Here is a 15,886-nt window from a genome sequence, read left to right on the forward strand (position 1 = left end):
GTGCCTGCTTGGCCACTGATAGAGGAATGGCTGGATAGATGGATAGATAGAGATTACTGTGCTGAGGTACACCAAGAGATCATTTCATGACCTCAGTGCTTACCAGACTGCAAATATATTCAGTAACCATCTCCAGTGTCAGGGAGACAGACACTTTGATGCTGCTTAGCCTACTGCTCCATCGCTTCTCAGGGGCATAATGCGGCAGAGCCCCGAGGCTGACTGTTTTACTCACCTTGGGCAAAAGCCTAAGCAGCTTCAAAATGGTCAGGTTACTCTCAAAAACTGTTCAACTGTCATGCTAGGAAAGCCTGTTTTTTAACTTGGAAAGAGGCACTAAAAGGATCAGATGCAAGCATGGATTTAGTCCTGCTTCAGCAGACTCTTATTTTTGCATTCTTGCCATGAGCAGAAATAGTTGCAGGTGCAGCCTTATACCCTGAGTCAAGGATGCAGTGAAGAAAAAACTGACTTTCCAGTGCCTGCTATGACTGCACTATCAGGCATCTAAAATTTCCTGCTGAAACACAGCTGGTCCAGCTCCGCACACTGCCTTGCAGCCACTGCTGCAGCTCTCTGGCTCTGGAGAGCAGGGACTGAGCTCCTAAGCCGTGCCAAGGGCTGATGAACTTCGACGTATTTCACGCTGATGATGGGTCCAGCCTCAGGATTCATGACCTGTAAATGCACCGGCGAATACTACAGAGGCAGTATTTAAAAAATATAAATGTCCTCTCTCCTTTCTTGTTTGTCTAACTTATCTTTATAGCCTTATCAATGTTTTCTGAGTCTACAGTCATTTTTCTTACAACTCAAAGAGGAGGAAGAATGAGGTGAATCATTTAAATCTTGATTGATAAGTGGGATTTAGAAAACAATACTTAGCCTTTTCATATTGAACCAAAAGGGGTTTTTTTTCACCATTTATTTGCACTAACCCTTCTGTGACTTGAAAAAAACCCAACACAACTTTTCCTTCATAGTGTCTGTACCTAAACTTCATTCAAACACTTTCCCAAAAAATCCATACCTTTCCAAACTATGTCTGCTGATAATTTGCCTTGTTTAAACTTTTTTTCATATGCTGCATGTGCTAGAGAGGCATGTGGATGGGTCTAGATACCCTGTCACTCTCTTGAGGGGTGCTTGAAAGTGACAAGGCTCATCCTACTGATTTTTAAAACTGTTCTTTTTTCAGAAGAATATTCAAATGATTTTTTTTTTTACCACTGTTATAACTATATGTTCCTCAAAAAAAAAAAATCAGAAATAATTATACAAACTCATTGTATCAGTTGCACATGCCTATTTAACTGGCTGTTAGCAAAGGAAATAGTTTGGGAACTGAAAAAATTTCCTCAGACCTCTGTATTTATAGGATTATAATCCTGGTATCCACCCGTTTCATCCATCAATATGTTCACACTCAGAAATGTTCATTCTCTTGTCGTAATTTAATGTTTGATACAATTTTATTTGATTCTTTGCCATGCTCTGGGCTCCGGTTGCGTGCTCTCCGCTGATCAACGAGTAGATATGAAAAAAGCAGAAAGCAGTAGCGGAAGGGAGCTTGTCTCCAGCTGGCAGACATCCACTCAGCATAGGAGGGTTTTCCAGATTTTCACCAGCTGAGGTGCAGCCCCATAAGTTTAAACATATTGTGAATCTGCAAACAAAGAGCATTCACATAGCGTATCGCTTCCTGCCTATTTTTCATTCATAGAAGTGAAACCTTAATTTCATTCAAGCCCCCTGAAGAATGAGGAATGTTTGGAAATTGATTGCTTTAAACTCTTTTTCTCTGTTCCCTTTAAAGCTTCGCTGTAGCACGTGCCCCCGGGGCATCGCCGAGGATGGCCAGTCAGGGGCCCCTGGCCAAGCGCCGGAGCAGATCTGTGGCACAGATGGTTTCACTTACACCAATGAATGTGGGATCTGTGCCTATTACGTGTCAGTCCGATGGAAAGAACATGCTTTCTGAGTGACAGTCTCCTAGCCCCTGGACTCTCCCTGTGCTTTTCCAATTTATCCTCCTCTTCTCCCTCTCCACTTGCTGTTTGTGCTTGGGGGGAAATTGTGAAGATTTAACAGAGAAAAGAAATAGCTGAAGAAAATAGCCAGAATGGAAATCCAAATGATGCAGCATATACAGATGGCATAGGTTTGTTGACTGATAGGATTATAATAGTCAGACACAGTAAACCCACTTCGTTGTTGGTGGTTAACTCAGATGAACTCTCCTTCACTTGCATTATTTGGAAGTTTTATTTACATTCCCAGCACCCATCCCCCTTTGGGAAAATGGGCATACTGAGTCTCTAATGGCAGACTTTCCCTTCTCCAGAGAACGTGGGACACCCAGGGACTTGGGAACAGCAGTCATTCCAGTGACTAAGGAAGGCAAACCAAGAAGGAGCCTGAACTCCCATTGCTCTCCGTGGCACCATCCCAAATAATGTCAGCCGGATGCTGAGCAGGCAGTGTACAATTGGACGTAAGTGATGCATATACCTTCTGTTGACATTTTATTTGGCAGCGGTTTAACGCTAGCTTTCTAATATTGCTATTCTTCACAGGCTGTATTCAAATGTATGAAGAGAAGGATGGCAAAAAGATGCAAAATATGAGACAAGTAGCAGAAATATTTCCTTGCTATGCAAGCATGCGCAGACAACCTTCACTGACCATATCAGGAAAGTGCAGCATAACCTGTTTCAATACCAGAAAAGGAGACACACAAAACCTTTGCAGATATCAGTGCATTCAGCTCTCCTGAGACAAGAATTTTTTTCAGGTGGCAAATGGGGCACAGTGCCCAAGCCAGGGGATGTATGGGCCATATGATCATGTACAACATAGCAGTTGTCAGGCACATACTAACGTATTAAGTAAATAATTGTATTACTTTGCTAGTGCAAGAGTTTAGAGCTGGTTGCAGTCCTGCTATCTACTTCAATGTCTGTGAAATAGTAAAATCCTGTAATTCAGCAGCATGCTCTTTTCTGTCCAGCTGCAATGAATCAGCCAGTGGTCTCATTAAAACTCAACCCTGCAGAATAAATGAGATTGTTGCCCTTTCTTTTGATGTTAATAATGAAGCAAGAAGTGTTCAGTAGTTATGATGCTAATAGTCCTTCAGCTATAGAAACTCTTTCCATCCAGTTCCTCCTATTCCAGTCAAATGTTCAAGTTATAGCACCATGATGCATCCTGTCTCTCACCCTATTCTCCCTTTATTTCCCACCAGGGAGAGCAGTGGATTTTTGTTCTTAGCCTATTGCACCCTATCCCTCAGAAAGAAAATCCCTTGTTGCAGCTTTATTTACAAGATTTTTCTTAAAAAGCAAACCATCATTCCTCCCAAATACCAGAAGTTCCTGGTTTTCTTCCCATAAATGAAAGCAACCACCTTCATTTGTCTTTTCCAAACATTGTTTCTCTCATGACTTTTTGCTAGTTTGTTGGCTGATAGGGTAAGATCTGGGATTGTGGTTTTGTTTGATGCTCTACTTGCTCCTGTTCTGCATTGCCTCGTCCCATGTTTTCACATGGAAAGAAAACTTTGCCCGGGGATGTGATACGTTGATGTTTCTTGGGACAGTTAATAGGCAGAGTGATGTCTCCAGGTACCATGGCAGCGATGGACTGGCACCTCCAGGAACCGCCCCTTTGCGCTCCTGGTTGCTTCCTCCCATATGGGGTTTGTGCGGGGACACACACTCTTGAAATATTTATCTAACTTAAAAACCACTTTAGAATAATTTCTCTCTCATACATGTCATTATCTGTGTATAAACTTGTGCACCTCTAACTCCCTCAATTTGGGCAGAGCCGCAGCTTACCCTGTCCTGAGCTTGCATGAAGCAGGTCCCAGTTCCTGGCCCAAAGGGCTGTGGGGGCTCTCATTTGCAGACCTGGGGCTGGTCCAAAAGCCCTGACTGGCCATTTAGTCAAGGAAATTCTTCCTCAGTTACCTACTACTCCAGACAGAGCTCAGAAGAATCATTATTCCAGTCCTCCTGATCTCTGATCAAGAGCATAAAAGGAAACTATCTCTCCTTTACAGCCACTCCTCCCCAAAGCGCACAAACTTGGTGTGTTACTTACCAAGAGAAGGGAGATGTAAACATCGAAGGTTAATTACCCTCTTGTCAAGAACACTTTGTGGTCTATAGACATGTCTGTCAATCTTATGAAACAAGAACTGAGGGGAGTGAGCACTGAAGGCATGTTCCTATGATAAATTAATGAGACTTGGCAGCTCACTGTGAAGAGATGATCCCTGTGCTTCATGGGAGACTGCAACCTGTCTCCCCAGCCACCCTTGCCATAGCCTTTGTACTGTAGTTGCATCTGGGATGTTTATCCCTCTGTAAACTAGCTCTTGAATGCAGTTGTCCAGGGATCAAACGATCTTCCTTGAGGCCTTTGTATTCTTCTGCTGCTCAGTAGCATGCAGCAATTGCTCATCCCAACCATACTGAATTACTTTTCCCAGCCTTGCTAGTTAGTCCATGAAAATATCTTGCTTCTGCCTATAAGCCTGTCTTGGCAATGACGCTCTTTGGTGGCTTGCATAGCTGTCTGAAATTCAAGGGACACGGCCACGATCTCCCTGCCGTGTGCTATTCTGATGACGTGCGTGCTGCTAGATGACTGGTAGCTTAAAAATGCCTCATCTGCTGTCCTTTGGAGATGCGTTCAACTATTCCTCTGGTTTATATAACCTCAAAGCAATTTGCTTTCATGGCAGAACATGCTTATTCATTCTATTTTAACTGTGCATTGAGCTATAAATAATGTCTCCTTGCAGATAAGAATTTATTGATTTTTTTTTTATTATTTTTTTTTTCTACTTTTGGAAGACTTTCTTTTGACCCCAGCTCCTGAAGGAGACTTTCCCAGCCTTAGCAGTGAAGTTGCCAGATTGACTTTCTCCTGCTAGGCAGCCATGAACAGTCTCAATCCCAGGTTGGCTGCTACTTCCCCTCAGCCACCTCCTCATTGTTCCTGCTTGGGTTGTGGCCAAGATGAAATGAGCGCTCAGTGATGCACAGCTGAGATCACTGAAGTGTCAGGAGAACTCATTAAACCAATGATTTCCTCTTCTTCTGACCAGCTGCAGGATAACATCTCCTACATTCCCTCTGAACCACCTTCCCTGCAGTATGTTCACTTCAAAGAGCAACAGCCTGCGCCATTGTCCAGCCAAATGTTCTGCTGTTTAGTGCCCCTTTTTTCTTCTGTTCATTGTAGCATTTTCCTGCTTTCACGTGAGTAACTCTTGCCCTGTGCAATGGAGCCCTGACGTCCTCATCACCCAGAAATTGCCCAGAGCTGGAGCACAGCACGAGCTGGTGAGGCAAGAAGGGAAGATATGTCCTCAGAGCTGATGCTGCGGACACCCTCGTCTGGTCCAGGCTGCAGCAAAACAGTGAAATAGCCACTATTTTGGCAGCTGAATTTCTGTGGTGCAGATAACTTTGCTGTAGGTTCGAATGCTGATGCTCTTCTGGGGAAGTGTTGTGATGGCAGGGGCCCAGGGCTGTTGCAGAAGTGGAGAGACTTTGAAATCATTGAGAGCCAAAAGCATTCTCAAATTTGAATAGTTTATTGTGGTTTTTTTAAGCAATGATTACGATCTACTCCTTTTGTTGTACACGTTAGTGGTCATCCCCAGTAAAAGTGTGCTGGGAGCAATTTGTACCGCTTACCCGTGGCCCTTTAGCAAAGGTTGTAGGAAAACTCTGAGGCTGCTCTCCTGGGTCATGGAGAAGTATTATGCTCCTTCATTAATAAAAACTATCCATAGGAGAGCGTTATGTAAGTGCCATGTACATAAAATAGTTCAGGTTGGAAGAGCTCTCTAGAGGTCTCTAGCCCAACCCCTGCTCAAAGCAAGGCCAAAGTCAGAGTCAGCTCAGGGTGCTCGAGGCCTTCCTTGTTCAGCTGGGCTTTCAATATCGCCGAGGAAGGGCATGCGTGGCCTCTCTGGTTCCTGTGCCACTGCTTGATCACCCTCGTGGCGAAGAATAGTTCCTTACATTTGGCCAGGATTTAATCCTTTTGCTGTGCATCTCTGAGAAGACACTGTCTCTCTCTTCTCTGTAACCCCACCAGGGAGCTGCAATGTGATCCCCATAGCCATGTGTTCCCCAGGCTGAAGAAGCCCAGCTCCTTCAGCTTACCCTGAATGCCCTGTGCTCCAGCCCCTGACCAGCCTGGTGGCCTCTGCTGGACTTGTTCCCATGTGTCAACATCTGCCCTTGCAGTGGGGCCATATACATTTAATTCATTGCATAAGTAACGTGAAACCATGTTAGCCTTCACCTGCAGGGTACAAAGTTCTGCACATGGTCTTGTTAGTTCAGGAACACATTTGCTGGCGTAAGTTCATAAACAGATGGATATGTTTCCATATTGATATGTTTTAATCATATCAGTGACTTTGTTTGCTTTATTGCTTAGTTCATATGGTGCCTTCGGGCCTTAGGTGAGAGCAGATCTTCCATTTGTTCTGTATCAATTTTTCCAGGCGTGTGGCTCAGTACCTATAGTTACTGGCTACACCGTGGCCAAGAGAAAGACAAAGATGGAAACTGCAGTCTGAATTGTATTTAGCAGGCATTTTGGAGTGATTAGAGGCAATTTCATGAAACAGCTACAACTAATTATTGTTATTTCCCACTTTTACAACAGCTATTTGTTAATTAAATAATGTGACAAAACCCAGGAATGTTTGGGAAAGTGTATTAAATAATTTGTCATTCATTTACCAGTGTATTACTTAAACTGAGAAGTTGAATATCTGCTAAGAAAATTTCCCAACATCGGTTTTGATTCTTCCAGAGAATACAAAATTGGTACTAGCAAAAACTGTAATGGGAAATGTAAGACAAGAAATTCCTTGGGTAAGTGAAATAAGATGTTGTATAATGGCCAAATCCTGCCCTGGTGTCAGCCCACAGACCCTCTGGTGCTCAGGACCATAACATGTGGTACCCCAAGATGCGGCACTGCCTTTGCTTACTTGCACATCTCTGCTTTCTCGCTGGCTTCTGCACACGCGAGGATTTTCCTTTAGCCAAATGGTCATTAGCCATATGCTGCATCTGACTTTGAGGATTAGAAGACCATAATGAAGTGGGATTACAGCACAAGATCAGTGGCAGAATTGCAGACCAAATCCTCTTTCTAACTGTTCTTCCAGGAGTAGCTAAGAACTGAGCAACCTGTCCTACAGCATGAGTTTAGCCAGCTGTGGGATTTTTCCATGCTGTTATCAGAGGCAGGATAATCTGGAGCTGTAACCCCGGGTGGGGAGGCTGTGCATGAGTTTGAAAGCTGGTGATTTCTGGGTGTCATTTTTGTGGCTTGCCTGGGGAGGGTACCTGAGTGGCTCAGGGGAGACTGGTGTTCCCCAATCAGCACTTAATCTTCACAGACTTGAGCCTCCCTAGAGTGTCTGTAGGTGAGAGGGTGAAGGAATGGATCTGCTGAACATCAGACGGGTGTTGTGATGGTCAGAGGAAATCTGGGTTGCTTGTGCCAGACCCAATGCTGAACCCGGCAGTTGCAGCGGAAAATTTTTCTCTGGTGTATACAGGCAACACACACCAGCCTTTGGCACGAAGGTGCTCTCCACCCGTCGGGAAAGAGGCTGGTCCTGCCTAGAGGACAGCACCGTCCGGGGCAGGGAGCTGCCTGGAGCAGCAACATGTGGGCACCAGGCAGAAGGCAACCTGTCAAAAGCTGCCAGGTCAGGGCTGGGAAAGCTGGCGAGAATGATTCACAGAGGTCTTGCTGCCTGGCTGGAGAAGGCAGTGGCAAAGTTCATATTTGACCCGGAAAGATGTACCTCCCTCCAGCTGTGCAGAGACTGTACATGTGAACTGAAGGCAACAAGCGTGGCATGTGACAGCAGCCTCAGCGTGCTTCTGCACACGCGCAGGGAAAAGTATTTGGCTTCCAGAGATGCCATCCACAAGGCACATTAGGGCAATACATCTTGAAGATGTGCCAAATCGGTCTAAAATATTCATGCATGCTCCCTGTAATTTATAGAAACAAACCCAGCAGCATGATTATTTTAATACTTCTCCCTGTGAAGAAACCCATCTCTTTTAGGTAAAAATGTAACTTATATATCCACACAGCCATGCTGCGGCCTTCGTAACATGCCAGTGCCCAGGATAGGTGATTCCATGCACTATGCAATTTCTACATTTAAGGATCAAAGTATATGCTTTAGACCATTGTGATGTGTCAGACACCAACACGGTTGCTTGGGCTAACTTTCAGTGATTTCAGCTGAATTTCGTTTGATTAATGGGTGGTGCCTTGTTTGTTCAAGGGAGCACCTGTAAAGCTGCTTTTGGTCTGCAGCTCCCATGGTGCTGAAGTCTATCCTGAACACAATGCTTAGCTCCCATGACCAAAAAACCCAGGTATGCTTGCTGTTTTGGACCTGTGAAAGGGATCATGGTGAGAAACTTAGGTCAAAGGCAGAACCCACTCATGTAAAGTTACACCTACTAAACCAGCAGAGGTCCAGACCTCCTCCTACGAAGGAGCAATTTGGAGATGGCATGAAGGCTGGAGGTGCAAGAGAGACAGGAAAATTGGGAGAGGCTCTAGGTTTTAATTATCATTTTCTAAAATATCTGTAGGGGAAAAGGACCTACTGTACTTTCAAGCATAGTCGGTGCTAGGTAAGTAGGTTCCCAAACCTTCAGTGTCTTTTGTTCTGATGGTGGCTTGGTGGAACACTTAGAATCAGTCAGGGTGTTTAACTGTGACTAGGTCTGTAAATAAGTCCTCCCTGCTGGTAGGGTTCAAGTGATGTTTTTGGTGGCACTTGACAGAATTTAACCTGCTTTCAAGTCTTCTACTGAGCTCTTCTCTACGCAGGCAGTGAATCTGTCAAGAAGCCTTTTCTTTTATCAAACCAGTGCTAAATATTATTAGCTTCACAGGTTAGACACAGTCCTGCCAGACTCACCAGACAAGGCTTAACTAGTTCTGCTGATGGCAAAGCCACATCTGACCCGTGTTCATACCTAGTGGTGAATATCTGTGAATGTGGGGAAAAAAACCCACCCAAAACCGGGAAGGAAAGCAGAGACTCTTAGCCTGATCTGCAAACAGGGTAGTACTGCATACGTTGCCTAAGTTGCTACCTGATGGGAGATGTCCCTCTGCAGAGACGAATGAAGGACCTGCTGTTTACCCCTCAATATTTTGTGCTTCTTACACTTCTACTAGAATCCTAGAGAGGTTTCTTTTGTCTAAAAGGCTGTTTGTTTGGTTTTGACCACTGAGAACATGTGATACTTGTCTCAAGCTATTAACCAGATGTGCAGCCAAAATCAATTGCCTAGCAGATGCAGACCATTACCTCAAAGTCAAGACCTCAATAAATATTACCAGCCTCATTGTACTGGTGACAGATTCTGCTGGTTGTTTTATGTTACAGTTGAACGCTTTAGACATTGCATTTGTATATATTTGCAGTCAGCCTTGGAGAGACCATTTCATGAGCAGAGCAGGAGCAGGCAGGCTGCAGACTCAAGAAATACTTCCACCATGACCACGGCAGGTGCTTTTGTGCTCCTCTCCTTTGCGCTTTGCAGCTTCCCAGGTGAGTAACTCTCAAGGTGCCGCCGAGGCTTTATGTCTGAGTCCTGGCTGTCTTTAAAAGGATAAGATAGTGGCTTCAAAGAGAGAAAATCTTCTCCTACAAAGAGCTAGGCTGCCTCGGTACCTTGGCATCACGTAAGATGCAGGAGCAGATCGCAAGACAGTCTTAAATGGATCACTGTTGTAGCTGGTTGTGTGTCATAAATACAAATATGCAAGTGGAGCTCTGTGCTGGTAACTAGTACTGTTATACTTTTTACACTGTTGTTTAAACACTGTTACACTGCTTATACATGTTGTACAATTACAGCAAATGCATAAATACTTGAAACGAAGCCGTAACGAGGTGGTTGGGCCTCCAGTAACTAGTCACAAAAATATTGTAATGGCACAAGCAAGTTTCTTTGCAGGAGCCTGGCAACTTTTCTGCAATATTTTTGCTGCTAATGGAGAAACAAGAGATGAAAACAAGCCAGAGTCTGATGTTCTCACTGCATATTTACATCTGATGAAATTACAAAGTCAAAGACTATTTTTTTTTCCACACTCAGCTTCTTTAAAATGCATATTCCTGACAACAGATGCTGTATGCATTTGCTTATCCTGTAGGTGACCATTTGCATTTATCTGCATTGACTCAGGTTTCTTTTCAGATATCTAACAGCAGCTCTTTAGGGTCAAAATGGATGTGTAAAAAGATAAGGAAGGAAAAGCTATTCTATTTTCAATTAACAAGTCTACCTATCTCAAAATAAAAAAGAACAAAGCTCTTCAAAAATGTGTTTCATCACAGCCAGCAATAAGCAATGCTATTATCAACATAGAAAAAAAAATTCATATATAGTTTATTTAGTTCAGAAAACCAGTCACTGGAAAACATTCAGTTTGGTCCTGCATATATGAATTTTACATCCAGATTTCCAGCTTTAACTGAGGTCTTATATTGGCTTTGTTTCACACTTTCTGCCTCTCTTTTCCAGATGTTGCCTTTGGGGTTGAGGTGAGTGGAAGATTTCTTTCCGTCACTTTTCTCAGGTATGTGGCCTGGTAAAGATATAACCAAAGGAATGGGAAAAACCTCAGGCCTGTAGATGCTTAGCTGTTTTTCACCTAGCTTGAAATTAGTGTCATTGTAATCAGATTCTACAGCGTAAAACATTAAATTATACTGTTCTTGGCTCTACATCTATGCTGTATGTTAATAATGTAGTAGCAGCAATGATACAAAATTTTTGGATGAATTAATTTTTCACTAACTTTAAACTGGTCTAAGCTTTAAGCTGATCATATATGACTGGTTCTAAACTCATAGCAACTAGTATCAGAACCTACCTGAAGGCAACCTGCTAGAAATAATAAAATACTATGAGATGCTCCAGCTTCCTCATACTAGGTCATTAGTCTTGCTCCTCTGAAAAAAACGTGATCAGTGTGTTGAGAATGAAAGAGTAATAACAGAAGTGCACTGGAGGGGCCACAAGAATATAAAAACAAGGGACCGACTGATAGCCAGGATAAAATGATGCCAAGTGAGCATGAAAGACCACCACTGATTTACCCCATCTGGAGGGCTGCAAGGCTATAGCCCTCTCCTCCTCCTCCTCCTCCTCTCCTGCTGTGTGGGGAGGTCTTTGCAGGAATGATTCACTTTTTGCCAGATTGACCCACCAGCACAAGTTTGTGCTGTGGTAGTGAAAAACCCACTGCAGGTTATATCTGGTCACTGTCTCACTGAGAGTTGTGAATGTAAAATGTCTTCTCCACCCTGTTGCTGTATGTTCTTTGGCAGGTGGACTGCAGTACGTATCCCAACACTACAAATGAGGAAGGCAAAGAGGTACTGGTCTGCACCAAGAGCCTCAGCCCCGTCTGTGGTACCGATGGAGTCACCTACAGCAATGAGTGCCTGCTCTGTGCCTACAACATGTACGTACTGCACAGGAGATCTCAGGCAGAAACGCTCAGGACTCTTGGCAGCATCGCTTTTCAACAGTGATCTGTCATATGTCACTTGTGTCAATTCCTTCAAAATGAGCTTGGGTATCATTGCGTGGTGCTCCGTTGCCTGGACATTGCTTTAGTCACCATGTCTCTCTTTTGCTGGTGTAATTTATTCAGGTTTTTCTCCTCCAGCTCAAGGATCAGCCAGATGACAACTCCTAGGGCAGATCTTATCACAGCAAAGCAGAGCAAAAAGATGGAGAGATGCTCTGCTCTGAACTGCCCCAAATGGTCCTAAAGGTCTCAGGGTCTTTACATCCCTGCCAGCCACTCAGTGCTAGCTGGTCAGGGAAGATGGCACTACCTTCTCAAAAAAAAAAAAAAACAAAAAAAACCCAAAAAACCTGACTGATAGAGAGTCAGCTTTCCCTTGTATTAGTTACATATTTCCAGCACCTAGGATGTAGCAAGACGTCTTTGCTGAACTTCCTAACATTTGTCTTTCCATCTCCAGAGAATATGGAACCAATGTCAGCAAAGACCATGATGGAGAATGCAAGGAAGTTGTCCCTGTAAGTGAAACCAAGGGCAAAACAAGGGGCATGTCCAGCTTCTGAGTGGCCAAAGCTGCTTATTGACTCCCCCAAGAAATAATTCAAACACTAAATAAGAGGACATATGGGATGTCGGAATCTTGTATCGGTCATCTTCAAGTGAACTGTCATCATAGTGACACACAAAAAACCATTTTTCCTGCTGTGGTGGTATCCTAGGTGGCCAAACAGACTCACCAGATCTACTTGCTTCCTATAAGTAAGCCTTCACCAGTGCTTTGTTGCATGTTCCCTCAACAGGTGGACTGCAGTAGATATCCCAACACAACAAACGAGGAAGGAAAAGCGGTGTTGCTCTGCAACAAAGACCTCAGCCCCATCTGCGGTACTGACGGGATCACCTACGACAACGAGTGCCTGCTGTGTGCCCGTACCCTGTGAGTACTGCGTGTGCAGAGCTTTCCTGTGAGGGACAATCAGTGCTTAGCACTCTTGGCAGCTCCTCTTCTGAACATCAGGACTTCTACCAAGGCCTTTTCTGTAAGGAGCTTGGACTTTGACCCTCCTCCTTCCTGGAACTAGACCCTGTTTTGCTTTGTGATTAGAAGGAAAACTGTGCCTTTGATCTACAGAGAGAAGTAGAGGGCTGGGTGGGGATCTAACACAGGACAGAATGCTTCTCTTAAGTAGGTTAAAAGGGTCTGTATGGCAGATGCTGCCTTGCAGAGGATACCAACTAACCATCTACATTGTCACACAACTTAGCTACTCATTCATCCTAACACCCTGGACCCTCCCTTGTCCTTCTCATCGTGCAATAGAACAGCACTCTGGCAGGCTGTGACACCACCTGAGCTGGTATCTAGACCCATGTGGACACAACCTAAGCTGGGTGTCTCCTGTACCCCGTACGTTGTACCTGAGGCTGATCAGCGTTGCTGGGATGTGGGGTTTAGCAGACCGGGTTGCTTGCGGAGCTTCCTAACGCGGGTCTCTTCCCTTCCCAGAGAGCCTGGAACCAGTGTTGGCAAGAAGTACGACGGTGAATGTAAGAAGGAAATTGCTATAGTAAGTGAACTGCATGATGAGGGACCGAGTTTCAGTCCCGCTGGTGTCAGGGGAAGCACTGCCAGTGTCTGCAGCAGCCCCCAGACCAGCAGCATCCTACAGGAGTGTAACTGCTGCTGTGCTTCAGCACAGGGAAGATTTTGCTTTCTCCACACGTAATACACATTACCTGTGCTAATGTTGGAAAAGGAAGAGGGTGACCGCACAGGAAGGGATCAGTAAAAGAGTAGTAGCAGAAATAATCCATCAAGGCAGAACTGAGAATAAGAACAGAGGATGGCTTTTGGCGTCAGACCAATGGTCCATCAAGCCCATGATGACGTGATGCAGACCCCGCTCTTAGCAGGGGTCGTAAGGATTGTATAGGAGAGAGTAACAGTAGAGTGAGTATGTGTGGAACTTCTACTCTTCCAACCTCCAGCTATTTTCACATGACAGACCTCAGCTAGGTGCAATGTCTATGTAGTCAGTAAGCCTCGAAAGATTTCTCCTCCATGAAATTCCTCAGCCTCTTCCTGGACCCATATACGTTTTTTGCACTATGATACCACTCAGCAAGTGTAGCACCCATTGCACAAAGAAATAAAATCCCACTCTCACAGTATCCAGCTAAGTGCTGATCTTCCTTTTTTAAGACTATGGGAGAGATACTGGACCCTTATGCAGGCATCAGCACCTACAATTCTCCAGACACCAGTGTTTTTCCATTTAATTTCCTGGCCAGGTTGGGAACATGGTCCAATATGATCACAAGCATGGCACCTTCAGCAGGTGAACTGCTGCTGCTTAGAAATGCTGTGGCTGGGTTATGATATACATCTCTTCAAACAGGAAATTATGATCTGTTTTTACATTATTAAATTCTTCTGGCATAGGTGAAACTGACACCTCAGTTTATATCAGATTGCGCAAGGGAGTTAATTATTTTTAGTTAGGTTGCTATCATTAACACTGCAGCTGTAGCTTGGGGTTCAAGCCCTTCTGCTACTGACTCCTTCATATCCTTCACATTAGATTTTTTTTTTTTTCCAGGTTGACTGCAGTGACTACCCTAAACCCGTCTGCTCACTTGAGTACATGCCTCTCTGCGGCTCTGACAGCAAAACGTACAGCAATAAGTGTGACTTCTGCAATGCAGTCGTGTATGTACAAATATGGATCATGTTTGTGTTATCAGTTGCCTCCTATAGGCACAAGTTTGCACAGTTGCCACTTTCTTGTTTGCTGACCAGTGTTGATTAGGGATCTGGGGCATGAGAGAATACCAGCTATCATTCCAAACATTTATTTTTTTCATTAGAGCATACAAAGAGCTATGTCTGGTTTGTTAATGTGAACGGTTTGAAGACCATTAACCTTAATGGAATTTTTCTTGCATGTTGCAAGGAAAATGAAATTTGAAGTTTCATTACAGTTTCCCCCCAAATATTTTCAGTCTTAAGAATGGGTTAAGTCATTTCCCTCATCTCTTAATAATCAAGTAGCTAATGGGACTCTGAGTCTGCAAGTTCTTTGGCTCTGGGGAAGGATCCTATCTCACGCCTTCTCTAGGAGCCAAGCAAAAGGACAGATTTTAGCAGGCACGACTCTAATCCATTTTTTCCTCTCCTTGCTTTCAGGGACAGCAATGGGACTCTCACTTTAAGCCATTTTGGAAAATGCTGAGTATCAGTGCTGAGAGAATTCACCACAGGATCCCCACTGGCAAATCCCAACTAAAGATCTCACCTCAGTTCATCTCGCCCTCTGGGGAACTCAGCTCACTCCTCATTTTCTTTCTCAATAAACTAAATCAGCAACATTTCTTTGTCTTGTTTCATGTGTTGCCTCAAGAAACATGTTCTTCTGATTTGTTGAATGATGATGCCAGGCTGAATGGGTTATGTGCTCATAGCTCTGGGATATAACAAGAACAACATCTTGGTCCCCTCCCTCTCATAAAAGGCAGAAAATTAAATACAGATGCATAAACCTCAGAGCTATGTGACTTTGCGCATAAAACGATAGTCAGCCTACATTAGTGTTCAGACCCTTACAGATGTTTGACATTGTAAAGGGTTGCAATACCGCTCCGAAGTGATGACACTAGCTGATCTCTCCTAAGGTATTTCTTGTGCACTTTCCCTGCGTGGGCGTCATCAGCAAACGCAGTTCAGACCGTGGGGGTGTCTGCACCAAGAGCTGATCCCTGCCCTCCTGAGCACAGTCCTCACCTGAAGCGTAGCACTCCGCAGGGGCAATCTGTTAGCAAAGCCCATACTTTTCAGACACATGAGTGGGCCCTGCCTATCTGTCTAGGTCCTCCAAATGACTTATTTCTAGGTTTTTCTCATCTTGAAATCATCCTTTAACGACCTGCGTTTTAAGATAAATGCCTTCCTAGGGATGGTTCCTACTCCTGCCTACTTGTCTTCTCTCTTAGTCTTTAATAACATAATACTCTTTGCCAGCCTAAGGAGTATTTCAGCAGTGTTTCATAATCCAAGGACAAAGTATCCTTCTGTTTTTTGAGAGAGTGACCTGTCATTGGCGTATTGTCCATGAAATTTATTTTGCTTTTGTCCTCTGTTGGAGTAGTGAATTGGTGGGTTTTTGTTCCACACAAGAGATACATAAATAAATTGGGCATATCCCTTCTAAAAAGTAATATCTCCCATATGCATTTCTTCTGGGAGCCAAAGGGA

General features: G+C 44.1%; 1 protein-coding gene across 2 annotated transcripts; it reads left to right on the top strand.

Annotated features, from left to right (window-relative positions):
• Positions 1-1,277: 1,277 nt before the first annotated feature.
• Positions 1,278-15,003, top strand: LOC115334357 (ovomucoid-like). Of its 2 annotated transcripts, XM_029998465.2 has the most exons (9): positions 1,278-2,494; positions 9,514-9,640; positions 10,620-10,639; positions 11,429-11,565; positions 12,095-12,152; positions 12,435-12,571; positions 13,142-13,202; positions 14,235-14,344; positions 14,822-15,003. In XM_029998465.2, exons 2-9 carry the CDS (start codon positions 9,586-9,588, stop codon positions 14,865-14,867), a joined length of 624 nt encoding a protein of 207 aa, XP_029854325.1. In that variant the 5' UTR covers positions 1,278-2,494; positions 9,514-9,585; the 3' UTR covers positions 14,868-15,003. The 2 variants fall into 2 exon arrangements, with proteins under 2 accessions (XP_029854325.1, XP_040975306.1); XM_041119372.1 differs by lacking the exon at positions 14,822-15,003 and having other exon boundaries at positions 14,235-14,505.
• Positions 15,004-15,886: the final 883 nt, after the last annotated feature.

The sequence above is a fragment of the Aquila chrysaetos genome, chromosome 22, assembly GCF_900496995.4.
Source record: "Aquila chrysaetos chrysaetos chromosome 22, bAquChr1.4, whole genome shotgun sequence".
Classification (NCBI taxonomy): Eukaryota; Metazoa; Chordata; class Aves; order Accipitriformes; family Accipitridae; genus Aquila; species Aquila chrysaetos.

Bases quoted from the DNA above. Each gene is read 5' to 3' on its own strand.
- LOC115334357 (XM_041119372.1), top strand. From the start codon at position 9,586: ATGACCACGGCAGGTGCTTTTGTGCTCCTCTCCTTTGCGCTTTGCAGC. The intron at 9,641-10,619 runs GTGAGTAACTCT...TCTCTTTTCCAG, and splicing joins TGCGCTTTGCAGCTTCCCAG to ATGTTGCCTTTGGGGTTGAG. The intron at 10,640-11,428 runs GTGAGTGGAAGA...GTTCTTTGGCAG, and splicing joins ATGTTGCCTTTGGGGTTGAG to GTGGACTGCAGTACGTATCC.